The 16,109-nt window shown below is 40.4% G+C and overlaps 1 protein-coding gene across 1 annotated transcript in view; it reads right to left on the reverse strand.

Annotated features, from left to right (window-relative positions):
* Positions 1-16,109, reverse strand: part of wdr70 (WD repeat domain 70) — a 43,257-nt gene that overhangs the window by 22,727 nt on the left and 4,421 nt on the right. The window contains exons 8-10 of the mRNA XM_082539687.1: positions 15,486-15,639; positions 11,287-11,363; positions 3,438-3,612 (exon numbers count right to left, since the gene is read on the reverse strand). Of these exons, the coding sequence (XP_082395813.1) occupies positions 3,438-3,612; positions 11,287-11,363; positions 15,486-15,639 (406 nt within the window). The remainder of the gene's footprint in view (positions 1-3,437; positions 3,613-11,286; positions 11,364-15,485; positions 15,640-16,109) is intronic.

Below are 16,109 nucleotides of genomic sequence, written 5' to 3' on the forward strand. Positions count from 1 at the left end.
TATGTTCTGAAGGTGCGTTAATCAAACTTCTAGAGGACCCTGCACTGAGAGGTTCATGGCAGTAAGCTATTCAGTGGCATTTTAATAGCTTCCCTTGTAATCAGTGCTAATTTCGTTGACCAATACTTTTCATCACAGTTTTATTAATGACAATTTTTTTTCCTGGTGAAAGCAAGACGATAACTAAACAAAAGCTAATGCACAAGTTAAAAAAAGCTGATGAAAGGTGTTAACACTTTCATCAACGAGCAAAAACGAGAGGCATGCTGGAGAGACGAGATCCAATCGAAACTAATTAAATTGTGTAGAAAGGTGGGACGCATTTGGAAGTGATCCAATCAGAAGTGATGTCCTTCTATGGTAAGGTTAGATGAGCACATTTAATCTGTCCCCAGGAAACGGTACAACTATTTACTGTACTCCTTGTTTCTAATGAAAACTCAGCAAAATGTTAACGCTTTGGAGGAAGAGACGGGTGGACATAGGGACACATTTCACACGAAGCAGGTCTCACAGGTAAAAAAAAAAAGAAGTTTACACTCTATATTTTGGTCAACTGAATCAACTTTAGATTTAGTCTACTGTAATCTTATGACATTTAGTCTAATAAAATGAAACAATTCAGATGCTTAAATTATGAATAAAACTAAATGGCATTTTAATAAAAAAACAAACTATGACTAAAACAACCTCAAAATCTGTTGTCAAGATTAATGCTGCTTGTTTAACTTCCCAAACAAAAACCTGATCTATGCTATGAATTTTTAAAGGTCTTTTCCTAGTTTGAGGATCTCATCGGTATATTTGATGTCTCTGGCAAGACAAAAACCTTGACTTACTAATCATTAAGTAAGTCAATGTTCTCACACATGTAATAATGAAGTCAATAATGAACTACCTCTGAATATCTTTCTTTTCAATTAATATCTCTATTTCAGATCAAGTGGAAAACTAATTTCAGCTATGTTCAACTCCTACACTTACCAAACCGAAATCCACTTCTAGACAGAAAAAGCAGTGTTATAAGAGTGATTAATGGAATGAAATTGAGTCTGGACTCTTAATTACTTTTATATCAAGAGTAATATAAGATCAAAGTAAGACACAGCAGGACCAGCTTAACACTTACTGATTGCTCTTATTCAAAAGCTTGAAAGTGTGGCAGATTTTTTTTCTTTTTGCTTGCATATCTGATTCACCACCTAACCGTAATACTCTGCACTGTGTAGTTTTTCAAAACCACCTCTTTTGGGGTCCCACTTTGAAGTCTGGAAGCATGTAAGTTCACCTATGACGCCATAACATTCCTCAGGTCTCTGTGGTAATGTTTTGGAGCAAAAAACCTGGACCATCAATGCACCCAGTATCACAAAGTGCACATTACCTGGCAACCATTTAAATGCAGTCTTGCAATCCTGGCACCGACCCCTTTGGTCAGGGAATGAACATGCAATCACCCTCTGTGGCAGTGCACCGAACGAGACCTACTTGACTCCCATCGCAGGATCAATCAACTCATGTCAGGGTTCAAGAGCGCGATGTGTCACTCTCAATAGCTTCTCTTCAGACTGAGCCATAGATCAAGGTCATGTATGAGATTGATCATGATTGATCTGCCTGCATATTCTTGCCATGAGTAATAGTGGCAATACAACAGCAGATAGGCCTCATTTAAAAGCGGGGGGAGGGAGCAGCAATAAAAGCATCGGGAGGTCAACTCCTTTTTAGGCTTGTGGCTAAATTCAAGTCAGCAGCACAGGTTGCTGATTAGGGCAGAGGGCACCAACTAAATTCTTGAGCCATTCAGAGAGGACAGGCTCCAGTGGTCAGGAAACAGCCATGACTATTGTAAGCTGCTATGGGACGCAGGGTAAATATTTAGCTTGGAGAAGGAGGGGTAATAAATTTTGAGAGCTTTAACCCAATTGCAAAAAGCATGCTGCTGTGAGCAGCACAGGGGTGGGATGATGGGTGACTGGAGCAGAGAAGGGAGTCTATATAAAGTGGGGTTCATAGAAGCAAAGACTTACAATAGGAAAGCCGTTAGAGCCACACAAAAAAAAAAAAAATCATACAAACTACACTGTATTTGATTATGAAGCCGGTTGTTGGATTAATTAACATGACGACTACTTCCCATTTCCCTAATCTGGATAAGCTTTTATGCCCAATGAGTCTGTTCCAACTCACTCACTACAGCTTACTATTACTATTTCTGTTCTCACACAAAATAACAAAAGCATTCACCCCTGACCACAGATAGAGCTGAACAGATGAAAGGATATGAAGTGGAACAAAAAGAATTAGAGAACAAATGTACTGAAAAATAACTTATTATTCTTCAGATAGTTAAAATTAGACTTATACTGACAAATAGTCAAAAACTGTCCTTAAACTGGCTTCTATTAAGCAGTGTATATGTTTAATAGAAGCATAATGAATAATCCTTATTCAATTTTATGTTCAATCCTAAAATCTACGTTTTCAGCGTTTAAGGACTCTCTGATGACAAAATATCAGCCTATAATCTCCCAGAATGCAATGATGCCTGCTAAATTGATTGCTGTAGGTCCACTAAACTCTTTTTCCCTTTCTCATCTTGCCATCCATTCATGGGGGTAAATGTTTTGTGTGACTAATGAGAAGAACAATAAACTGTCAGATATGCCTTGTCGCCAATAAACAGGAAACAGCAGCATTTGGAGCCCAGGCAATGACATCACATCACTGCGACAGTCATGAAGGAGAAAAGATGAAGCAAATTAGTAAGACATTGAAGAATGTGTTACGGAGTAAGAATCAGTGAAAAAAACTTTCGAGTCACCCAAAAGATCTGATGGACGTCATGCTTTCTCAACCCTGAATGGAAGTCATTTTTATCAACAGTGTTGATTTGTCAAATAACTCAAATGAAAAGAGCCAAATAAGTGAGTGCACTGCTTGCCAGAAGCCAAGATCAACTATTACCTCAACGATGTGAATCTTGAGGAAAGGAATGTACACTTTGATCACTTAATTTCCTAATTACCTAATTAAATGGAAAATGTGCAGGGGGAAATTGTGATTGGGCCTCCCAGCAACTTTCATGTAACTCACCTCAATCATTAACCATCAGTTAATTCTGTTACATAAGTAGCTCTTTCAAGCCATGCTAGGGCAGAGGCTCTAGGGGGGTCATAACATGTGCTGGCTTTCCCCCAGTATCAACATCAGATCAAATATTTGATCACATCAATACTTCAGACTGGGCTACTTCCAGTTTAGACAAAAGCATTTTAAATTCTTTGGGCTTAGCGATTTGCCGACCTCTGACCTCTCTGGCCTGTGACCTGAGTCTCATGACTCTGTACTTGAGCCCATAAGAAAACAGACATCCAATGTTTACAATCCACTGCACATTGCCGGCGGCTGGCATGCGTTTGTGTTTTAAAACTCACACTGAGGTTTCTGTCCCAGATCTGGATGGTGCCATCTTGGCAGCCCGCTGCGATGAGCTTCCCGTCGCGGCTGTAGGTGCAGCATGTGGGGATGACCTTCTTACCCTGGAAGGAGCGAGGCTTGAACACAGACTTGTGCTTCTTCTCTGAATTGAGGTCCCATGTGCGCACAGTGCTGTGAACAGACAGATCATTTCATTTATCCTAACCCGGTTGTCATGAATCACTCAAAAAACGTCCGTCTCTCACAACATATTTGTTCTTTAACACCTGCATCCACCATAATAAATCAGAACTGTGGCGATACGGTGTCCCCCGTCATTTCGTGAAACTTTAGGTCAGGCAGCTCTGTGACGCAGGGTGAGAAGTTTTGCGAAGAGCAAAACAGTAGATCAGTCTGACAGGTACGTCTGAAGCGTCCATGAAGTCCTGATTCTCTTTCCTACATCTGCTGAACACATTACACAACCTGGAGCACTGAGAGTGGGGGTTTGAATGCAGACCCGTCGTAAAATACAAATGAGAGATTTCATTCCAAAACATCATAAAATGAGAGTAAAACAATAAGCCCTCATGGATACAGGTCAGTCTGTGTAACACTTTACAGTTCTTTCCTGGATCGAAACCAAAAATGAGCTTGAAACTTTCTGCGAAGGCACCATTAATGCTGTACGATCTATTCATGCTTTGAAGCTACATATGCTGTCATACAGAGGATAAACCTATTTATTGATTGATTTATCCACTAAAACTGCACAATGACAAATGTTGCTAGCTTAAAATTCAGAATGAGCATTCATCTAAAAAAAATGCAACAAAAATGCAGTTTTAATACTTACATTTTTGTACATTGCAAATAAATATAGAGTTTAAATGATGCTTTTATCTGCCTTTCTCCTTAATCTAGCTCTGCATCATCTCAGACTGATAAAGCAAAGATGGCAAAAAAATGATAACAGCACTAACTCAGGTGCCCACCAGTGATGAGACAGACTTCACCTCCCACATTTATTTATTGGAAGGGTGTTAGTACACATCGACATGCCAGCACCTCACATGCTCCCACCAACATTCGTGACAGACACGGTTCATCCAAATGTGTCTGTGAACCCACTGCCTGCTTTAGTGGGTATCTTGACCTCTGGGTCACGGGGTCAGCAGGGGAGTATAAACATACAGGCAGGGCTGCTACTAACAGCCAGGGAAGGATTCCACTGTGGCCGGCTACAAAATCACAGACACACACACTCAACTGTGTTTGGATAAGTCTAACAATGTGATACAAATGCCAGCTGAAGACATATGGTTTGAGTGAAAACCTGCAAGGGTCAAATAAAACTCTGATGCATAGTTGTGTTTAAATCCACATAACATGAAAGCTGTTAAATCACAGAAAAGAAAAAATCCTGCTGGGAAAAAAGTGCAAAGGCCACATGTATAAAATCATATTTTCCAATGCAAACTGGAGGCACTGTACAGTAAGCTGTTTACACAGCAGATTTCCATGTGTATGTGTGTGAGTGAGGGATAAAGAGCGATAGCCACAAACTCAGTGACATATTGGTCCACCTGCTGCCTCACACAGACATCTCAATTCTGTTTACAGGAGACTGTGGGCGAGTGTCAAGCCAACAAAGACAACATGACCTTTCATGTACCACACAAAACCTGGAATGGTATTTATCATAAGAAACTCTTTCCAAAACATGGCATTGCTGACTGTCAGAGGGATAGAGCAGAGAGGCTGGAGCCCACCAGTGCTGAGCAGAGCGTAAGTGATGGGGAAAGACTGCACACAGTCACTTGTCGGGAGTAAGATGCTTGTGGGAAACTGAGGGCTATCTAAAGGGGTTCATTTTAGTTTTAACCTCCTAAGACCCGAACTCTTCCACTGCATGCATTTTTAATTTCTCTTTGATATTTGGGCATATTGGGGCCCAATGAATGTAAAAACAAAAAATTACCAGATTTTTTTTTTACCTTATTTTTGTTTTTAAGAAAAATAAGAGCCACATATGAGTATATCCGTTTAAAATTTTGATAGAACAGTAGCAGTATAATGTCCTTGTAAGTGGATATTGGGCCCTTGTAGAGCAAAATTCAGTATTTTGGTCTAAATAACCCAAAATGGATGGTTGGGGGAAGGGGATAACAGGTATATATTAAAAAATGATACACAGCATGAACAAAAAACATTAGCAGGTAATAACATTGTCATTTCCCATTTCTCAAAGGCCTGTTTTCCCTTCAATCAGCAGCCCCCTTTTCTTGCACAAACGCTTCACAGGCAGAGGGGTGAATGCAATAAAATGAGACCCATTCAACCTCAGTCATGCATGTGCACTTTACGAGGTAGCACAGTCGTTGACACATCAACTGAGGAGTGACAGCTCCCTAGGCCTCGGGTTTTATCTGTACATCAGGTTATAGGCCCAGTGGGGGTGACGGCTGCTAGGATCACCTTTCCAGATTACGGGATGAAGAAGAGAGACGGAAAAGAAGAGCGTTCGTCTTGTTTAAGGTTGTTTATTGGTCGAATTCCAGTGATAGACTGAATTGCCTGTTTCCTGGTTGACTGACTAACTGGGGCTCTGTTATGAGAAAGGAGGATTAGGAGGGAAGATGCTCAATCTTCCATCACAGCTAAAGAAGATAACAGAGGGATTTAGGAGGCATGCACACAATTGTACCCAAGCAATGAATCAAAAGGAGGAAGATTGTGGCCATTGTGGCACAGATGGGCTGTGGGTACAGTGACAGACTCATTCACAAAACTTCACAACATTTTCACAACATTGTTTCTGCTCAGTAGCAAGGCGGGTGAGACCATACACTACAAAAGGCAAAATGCCTAGAAAAATATCTCTTGAGCTTGAGTCAAGGCAGGTTTTCAGATTTAATCAAGCAAAGGTGTGATAAGTTGCGACCCAGTTCGCTGACAAAAGAAACAAACACTGTATTTCACAGCTCTCACAGTAAAAAACTAGAGGCTACTGTCAGTCAAAAATTCAGCCATGGCTATAAATTGAACAAAAAGGATTAATGCACTCCTTAAAGCTATGGTATGTGCATTCGTGGGCAGAATATGGAACACTTGCAATGTAAGGTGGGAAAGAGTTAGCTAGCAGATCATTACATGAAGGAACCTTTTAAAAACAAGCGCGTTCATGCTCACAGGTGTACACACGGGTGCTCACACACACAAACGACACCCTTTTTGGCTCCTACCACAAAGCAAGGCAAGGCAAGGCAAGGCAAGTTTATTTGTATAGCACAATTCAACAACAAGGTGATTCAAAGTGCTTTACAGAGACATTAGAAACAAGAACAAATAAAAAGCATGATTTAAAATTGAATAAAACAAGCAAATAAACTAACTAACTAATTAACAAACAAACAAACAAACAACAGTATATAAAATCAAAACAGATAAAATCAGAACAGTAGATAAAATCAGTAGTTAAATGTAAGTTTTGAAATTTAAGCTTAAAGTGTGGATTTGGTGCTTTATTCAAATGCAGCTGAGAACAGGTGAGTCTTCAACCTGGATTTAAATAAACTGAGTGTTTCAGCTGATCTGAGGCTTTCTGGGAGTTTGTTCCAGATATAAGGAGCATAAAAGCTGAATGCAGCTTCTCCGTGTCTGGTTCTGACTCTGGGAACTGATAAAAGACCGGATCCAGATGACCTGAGGGATCTGGATGGTTCATACTGGGTCAGGAGGTCATTGATGTATTTTGGTCCTAAACCATTCAGAGCTTTATAGCACACTGTGTGCTGTCGATCTTACGTGCTGCACAATAATGTTTAATATTTAGTATTTACTGTTATATTCCCATATATCATCATGATGTTGTTTATTGTATTGCTCTCGTTTTCTTCTGCTTGTTTACTTTTTTCATTCTCAACAGGTGAAACTAAAAAAGTATCTATTGTTAGCTAGTGTTTTCTCTTCTGGTTTTTTTTTTTTATCTCCATACAGGTGATCCAGGTGTTTTGTTTGTTTTTCTTTTTTTTCTTCCCCCCTTTCTCACCATCTCTTCTCCCCTCCATTTTTCTTTCCCTCCCTCTCTTTCTTTCATTCTTTCTCCCTGTCCTATCCCCCAGTCATGTCTGTCCCGTCTTTAAAAAGCGAAAATAAAATAAATACATAATTATAATAAAGGTCAATCAAATGGACCAATATAGAAAGGCCATGATGATCCACTTGGTAAAGTAAATCCACTTGGCATCTTTCTTGGCCTTCAGACAACAATTCTGAAGGCTAAAGATCCAAACGGGACAGGCAAAAAAAAAAAAAGGTGGGAAAGAGTTGGAGATGTGCTGGACTGTGGATGAACCCATCCAGTTCAGTGAATTGCCCCAACATGCTCACCCACACTTTGAGGAGTCATTCCTCATATGTCATCCATTTAACTCTCCTTTCCTTTAAAATTGAAAGTAAACTATTACCAAGGGCACTGATAAGCAACTGACTTGCTAATTCGTCAAGATCCGAGTGCTAGAGATGATCAATTAGCGCTCACAGCAGACAAAAGCAGAGAGAGGGAGAGACAGAAGTACGGCCTTACACAAAAGTACCATTCTCGCAAAACAAGATGAATTACTACCACAATTTATCCATGCGTTAAATCACAAATCTGCTTTATGTGACTTTGTGTTTGTCGATGCTCTCTAGTATGACACATTTCAAATCAAATGTTTAGTTTGAGCACATGACAAAGACAAACAATTTGTCAGCAGTAAAAGGCCCTGCCATGTTGTCCTCTGGGTCTCCTTGTATACAGCTACACATCCAAGTCCAGCTGCAGCCCTGACAGCAGGCCAGCGCGAAGGGAATCCCTGGCATTCAAACCTCCTGGAAACATTCCTCAAATTGTGTGTATTTGTGTGTACACATGCTCAAGTGTGCTTCAAGACTCGACAGAAGTAACATGTGGGCCCAATTAGAACGTCGCCATTTGTCCTGTCCTCTGTGCTCCACTGGCTGAAATTTCAGTCGCAAAAAAAGGAACATAACATGGATTTTTAACCTTCTCCTAGGCACTATAAAACTACGTACGTAAAGCCAAGAATCACCAATGTCCTATCCTTCAAAACAACAACACAAATCTTTCCAGTGTTATACTTGGTAAACTGTTTTATGCCATGTGGTTAGTTAAGTGTTAAAGATTTGGTGCATTAGAAGTTTTTAAAAAAGCTCCTAATATACACCAAGTCAGAGCTATATTTTAACTTTTTTACTACTTCAAGATCAGCCCTGCCAAAGAAATACTTCCACTGAGAGTTAACCCAGCAAGTATTGCTTTCACTTTCTTGGAAATAAAATCTGTGGCTTTCAAACATTCACCAAAGACTCAGACGCAGTTAAAGTTGCTTCATACTTGTGCGGTTTGTTCCTTAGGATCAAACATGAATACTGTTGGAAAACACTGTTTCATTTTACAACTGCACGCTCTCAAACAGAATGACAGAAGAATGTGAAATGTTGACACACACAGCGCAACACTTTTCACTGACTGACTCGATTCGCACAGTTCTACTGAAGCCCTATTCAAGCCACAGTTTCTGAGAACACCCTGCTGCTATATTATCAGTACTTCCCTCTCATCCACTTCCTCCCAGGAGGGGAAAAAAAAGTATGGGTTAATGAAATCATTCAAGGCGCTGGGAGGTAGCCCTTAATGAATGAGATTCCACACTACTGGGGGATCTTTAATTAAGAAGCTGGGCGGTCCAGTGATCATGCTTAATAACCTATTCAAGTAAACACAACAAAGAGCCTCTAACTAGGCAGAAAGACCTGGAAAAGCCTGGATGTTGGTCTAATATTGAAGCAGACAGACAGCAGCTGACAGCCTCTCATACTACTGGCCAACTGCTGGCCCATTCTCAAGACGTCCACTGACTACCGCCTGGCCCCTGTGCAGAATCCATACTTATTCACTAAAGTGAATGGAGTGGATGGTGAGACAAAGAAAAGGAGGAAGACTGTCCTTAATAACTGAAGCATTAATAATCCATGATGAAAAGCATAGTTGTCTATAAGGTTTCAGTGATGGTACTGTGTGTTTCACACCTTCATGGCAACAGAACAGTCTCATTAATGTAGAAAGATCCATAGACAGTTAGATCCTCGACAAACCATCTGTGATGTTGTAAATCACTGAGTAAACCCACATAAATTAAAAGTGAGCAAACGAAAGGAACTAATATGAAGGGACAGCCTTCCAAATTATTATAGCCTGAGTCAAGCAAAAAAACCCACAAATATATATTATTAATATTTACCTTATTGTGGCAACTGTAGTTTAAGCAACTTATCACACATATCGCAATTTTAAGCATTCTTCTGCAAACCTTGTGTGCTTAAAGTTATCTGTTTAGGACTTGTAGTAACATGCAGTTTGCTCCAAAGCAACAAAAAGGAATTTTTGATTGAAAACATTGTAGGTTCAGGGACAGTGTGTCCACCAATAAAGTGAAATTCTGCACCAAGTTGCAAAGCACATTACCAACACAATAAGGTGGGAAAATGTAACCAGGAACAACCTCCTCCACCTGTAAATCAACATAGCCACCCCCCCCCCCCCCCTTTTCTGTCTTTGCCACATCTCTGAGACTCAGCTTGCCACACCGACTGGGTCTGCTGCTGTGAACCTCTCCCGCATGCAGCCCCTCTGCCTATGAATGGCTCCCTGTGCGCTCCTCTCTGCTGCTCTCCTGTTAGCTGGCCAGGAGAAACACCCAATGCTAACGTGCCAGGGGAGGATTTCCAGAGCCTCAATGAGAGCTAATTAAACCAACCTCCACATCTGGGGGAGCAGTAACACTGGTAAACACTGGGCTGCGGGCTGCCCGCAAAGTCGGGCCCTTATTTCTCCTTAATGATGATAGCCCTAGGTGTCTCTACTGCTGTCTGTCACACTCTCTTAGACTCATCAATGTGCTGTAGCTTAGTCATACTCTTTGCCTTACAAATGTTCCCGCACACCTATACACAGGACAAAGAATTACAGCTTCTACAGGTTTAGTGCTGATTTAAGGATGTCGCTGACTGTTAAAACTCTGCGGTCTGAAGCAAACAATATAAATATCTGTGTATGACAGCGGTTGATCTGGTCTAAATCACTGCATACAAATAAAGGGCTCCATTTGGACAACATCCAGTATAAATATGCCATGTGCAAACACACAGCTATGAGGCCATGCTACAATCTTCAGAGGCATAGTCTGGATTAGAGGACTCCCTGCTGGTGACGGAGGGGATGAGAGCGAAGAAAAGTCTGTTCGGTGAGAGCATTACTTTGAAAATCCGACAGTAAGAATTACTAAATATAATGCTGGACATTAATTTTGTATCAAAGAGGTGTGGCCTATGTATGATGGGTGTCACTGTGCTATCAGCAGTGCTCTGAAGATGAGAAAGGGTATTTCTCACTGACTGCATACTCTTCAATGTCCTGGGGGACTTTCTCAATGATTATTACTATAAATGGCACACGCTGGTTTGTAAAACAGAGACTCCTTGTTATGCCTGTAAATGAAGTGTACAGGAAAGTAACCAGTTATTGTTTAGAAAGACCAGAGGCTTGTTTTCATTTAAAGAGATAAAATCAGCCAAGATCAAAACTCACTATACAAAATACACATGCTTGGTGAGTCACAAAGAGATTAGGCCCATCTAAAAGCCATTTCTGTTTTCTCCTCCCTGAAAATCAAGACGGCTCACTGTGAAGCTTAACAACTGGATGCACAACATGTGCAATGTAACAGCGCGAGAAAGACAACGGGGGCGTGGAGGCTTCTGCCTTTAACTCAAAGCTTACAATGCTTGGTTAAAACTTACCCATCATTGGAGCAGGTCATGAACTCTTCTTTAATCTTGGGATGCCAGCACCCACAATTAAGCATAGCTGTGTGGCCCTGAGAAAAAAAAGAGCATAAAGTGAAAATAAACAAATGCACACTTTTAACAAGCACTAAAATGACCCAATATCCTGTGGCTGGCTTCCAGTGGCTTTATTTATTTTGGATCCAGTGCACAGCAGATATTGAGCTTCCTTTTCTTCACAGCAGTTTTTAAACACTTTATATTCAAGGGCAAGCCACAGAAATAGTAGCTAGCATGTGCTGTTAGAAACTTGAAAGGAGATTAAGACATATTTCGTAATCGTGCGTACAAATAAAGAGTAAAGACAGCTGTTGTTTTTCCATTTTGGCAAAACTTGCAACACAAAAGGTCACCAGATAATTAATCCGATGGTGAATTTTCCAGCACTGTGCATTACAAATGTGAGTCCTTTATCCATATCCTTAATTAGGTTACACTGTAATACATTGACTTTACATTAACGTTCGGATTTCCTCGACATAAGTCTCACTTTACAACTGTGCTAGTGAACTCAGAGGCCCTGGAACAGTGAGCTCTTTGCTCTTTGTAACTTCTACACATTTCCTCTGCTGGAGAGTCATGTGGAGAATTACTCATAACAAATAACTCCAAAGCAGTATAACCCAGAGAGAGGCCTCTCTGGCTGCCAGGTCAGAGTGGAACACTTCAGTGTGCTGCGAAGGGGCTTCAGACAAGACATACTGCTATTTGACAGGATGCTCAAGAAGCAGAGCCTTGCATGAGCAGAAGCTGACCAAATGGCATTGGTATGTGTGGATCAGGAAGAGGGCCTGTCTGTTCACTGTCAAATACTTTAACAACACACCATATTAATAACTGATTAAGAATAATTGCATATGACCTGCTGTTTTATGACTAAAAAGAACTACAAATTGCTAAGCTGTTAAATTTTATGGTAAAATATGCACTCGCTATATGATCAGGAAAGTACAAATGGTCCGTGAAGCCCCTCACTAATTCCCTCCTCTGTGCAAAAACAGCAACCTTCAAAACAGCTTTGCATGAGTGTGAAAAAGGCACTAGCTTCCTTTAAAAAAATCAGATTCATCCTTCTCCAAGTGTTCAAAGCATAATGCATCACTGAAAACAATGTCTTTTTTTTTTTTTTTTAAATTAGCGCAAATGTCATCCCAGAAGTAAAAGACAACTTTTCATGTAAAGGAAAAAAAATCTGCTTTTTCACAGGGTTTAATGGGATACCTTAGTGTCATGCAAGAAGCTCTCACCTGCAAGGCGTAGGGTCTGTGGTTACTCAAGTATGGGTAAGGTAATATTTTCAAGCAGGTAACTGGAGAAGAACTTACCACTGGCATTGAGAGTTAGGACAATAATCTCAAACTCATCTACAGTGGCTTGCAGAAGTATTCGGCCCCCTTGAACTTTCCCACATTTTGTCACATTACAGCCACAAACAGGAATCAATTTTATTGGAATTCCACGTGAAAGACCAATACAAAGCGGTGTACACGTGAGAAGTGGAACGAAAATCATACATGATTCCAAACATTTTTTACAAATAAATAACTGCAAAGTGGGGTGTGTGTAATTATTCAGCCCCCTTTGGTCTGAGTGCAGTCAGTTGCCCATAGACATTGCCTGACGAGTGCTAATGACTAAATAGAGTGCACGTGTGTAATCTAATGTCAGTACAAACAGCTGCTCTGAACACACCATCCCCACTGTCAAATATGGTGGTGGCAGCATCATGCTCTGGGGGTGCTTCTCTTCAGCAGGGACAGGGAAGCTGGTCAGAGTTGATGGGAAGATGGATGGAGCCAAATACAGGGCAATCTTGGAAGAAAACCTCTTGGAATCTGCAAAAGACTTGAGACTGGGGCGGAGGTTCACCTTCCAGCAGGACAACGACCCTAAACATAAAGCCAGGGCAACAATGGAATGGTTTAAAACAAAACATATCCATGTTTTCAACGGGCCAGTCAAAGTCCAGATCTAAATCCAATCGAATTTCTGTGGCAAGATCTGAAAACTGCTGTTCACAAACGCTGTCCATCTAATCTGACTGAGCTGGAGCTGTTTTGCAAAGAAGAATGGGCAAGGATTTCAGTCTCTATGTGCAAAGCTGGTAGAGACATGCCCTAAAAGACTGGCAGCTGTAATTGCAGCAAAAGGTGGTTCTACAAAGTATCGACTCAGGGAGCTGAATAATTACGCACAATCCAGTTGCCAAGTAAATGAACGCATCTCTTAGGACTTTAAGGTTTCTCCTTAAATTAGAAAAGAAAAATGCAATTCTTTTAATTTAATGAAACATTTTTTCCTAATTCTGGTGTAATCATCAGAAAGCAATGGAAAATTACTCTTCTCCAGTAACTGCATTATGCTTCTCAGGTTCACAACAACAACTTGCGAAAGACTAAAAAACAGCAGATATCGATAACAAAAGTAAGCGCAAAGAATTATAATGACAAACAGACAAGAACGGATGGGCAAGCCCAGTTTTTTATTATCACAATTTCCTTAGGCCAGAAAAGTGTCTGTGTTAGCGTTTACATTTGGGAATACTGAAAGAATAAGAAGAATAGTTTGTGCAAAAATTGGAACTAGTACGAAAATTATTTTCACCTGCTGATGGAAATTTGTCTTGTCTATAGTATTTATTCAGAGAAGTATCACTGACAGCAATACAAATTCAGGGAGACAGAAGCAATACCATGTGATCATACTGCATGTACATACAGTGCAGGCCTGCGTGTGACAAATCTCTGCACACAGTGGGGTTAGTTAGGAAGGAAATTAGTTTTTGTCAACAGAGACAGAATAAAAGCAAGGACTTAATTATCACATAAGACACAGCTAATTGACTGGGACACCGTCACCCGTCCAAAACGCATTTTCACTGAACCAAACTCCCCCATCAGCACCAGATGTGACCGTGCAGGACAAGAATGTAGGACATCAAGGAAAACACTATTTGCGATCAATGGGCCTTCACTTCAAGTAATTCATATGGGTGGTATAAACCATGTCTAAATGCAGTGCAGCAGGCACAGATGCTCATTGACTACCAATATGGCCTTTCTTAAACACAATAAAATCCAAACATGGACACTCAATTAGGATCCTTCTTTGTAGATTCAGGTATATGCAAGAAATGAACCGCGACAGTCCCGAAAGCATGTGTTCCTCTCTTCCTGAGTGCCGCTGGCTTCTCACACAGCACACACATCGTTATCCCCACATACAAAAACAAAACCAACTACACATTGCTACCATTATGCACTGGCAGGGTCAACCCACAGCGCAGAAGAACAGATCGTCCGCTGCATGTTTGGAATTAGCAGTGAATCCTGGGTAGACCGCAGTTGCTATAGAAATGAAAACACGAATACCTGCAACATTCTAGAGTATTACAACTTGTACCATATTTTTTAAATAAGATTTTACTATGATTAGGTGTGATTTTACTCTCCGACATAAATGCTGAAATCTCAGAATACTTCGGCATCACAAAAGTTGGAAGTTGGAGTAGAAAATATGGGCTGTTAGATGATCAGTCACATCTGCAGTATTACAATCTGGCTTCAAAGAGAAAATCAAGGGGGCAGTGAAATGATAGCAAAATGTATCGTAAACATCTATAATAATAACCAGACTGACACAGTGATTCTGCATGCTTACAAAATGCGATAAAACAACAGACAGGGAGTTGTTTTTCTTCATTATCGGGGTGTGATGAAGACTTTTTAGTGGATACATGTAGGTCGCTTGCTCCAACTATTTTATAATTTTATCATGTCTATTAAATATTTTTATAATTCTAACCAAGAGAGTGCCTCAGGAAATCTCTTGGTTAGACTTGCACTTGTTGAGTTGTTTCGCCGTACTGATGAGCACCTGTTTTATGTCATTTACAGAGCACTTTCTTTTTATTTATATTTTCTGAAGAACAAATTTTTCATGACTCAGATTAAAGCAGATGTGGAAACTGTAACAATGGAGTTACTTTTTGGCATAACGTGTGGCGTTTGACTGCAGTGAGCGATTATTACTGACATTTCTAGTAAACTTGTGTGTTCTTGGCTTCATTGCCACTCGTCTGATCCTCTTAGAGCGCATTGTTATTGTTTCGTTAGATTTTATTGTAGAAACTGACAGTCAGCAGTTTGGCATACCTTTGTGTTAGCCATATCCACAATGTACTGGTCTCCTTTCACACACTCCATGACACTGAAGCCATCACGGTCCAACACCTTGGCCTGTGCATTGCCCGAAACCACCAACATGACATCACCGGTGATGCTGTACTGCAGGGCCTTGATCTGATGGCTGAGGAGACACAAAAACAGCACAACAAAGACTGCTTCACTAAAACATTGTTATATAAGCTTTTAATTCTTCACTTTTTCAGGCACAAATAAACACCAGATAATTGCAACTATACGACCAAAACATCTCAACATCTGATGTACCTGATTATTTGTATGACTGGCCTACAACAATAAACAAAGACACCCAACTATAACAACAGCAGAATATTTCTAATAAAGTGTTTTTAAAGCATAAAAAAACAAAGCTTTCACAGAGAAAATTATCCACTGATAAAAACTGATGTTTTAAAAATAGGGGCAGGGTGCTGACATTGCGAGGTTAATGTGCAAATGCTTATTAGTCTGGAACCTCTCAGTTCTGCTTGGAGCATTATCAAAGGGCAAACCCTACAAACAGTTAGAGCAAAGCGAAGCGAGAGGTAGCAATCAGCACTGGAAAAATGTAAACATACTACAGTATTCACTAAA

This window comes from Aulonocara stuartgranti (assembly GCF_965226115.1).
Source record: "Aulonocara stuartgranti genome assembly, chromosome: 7".
Lineage (NCBI taxonomy): Eukaryota > Metazoa > Chordata > Actinopteri > Cichliformes > Cichlidae > Aulonocara > Aulonocara stuartgranti.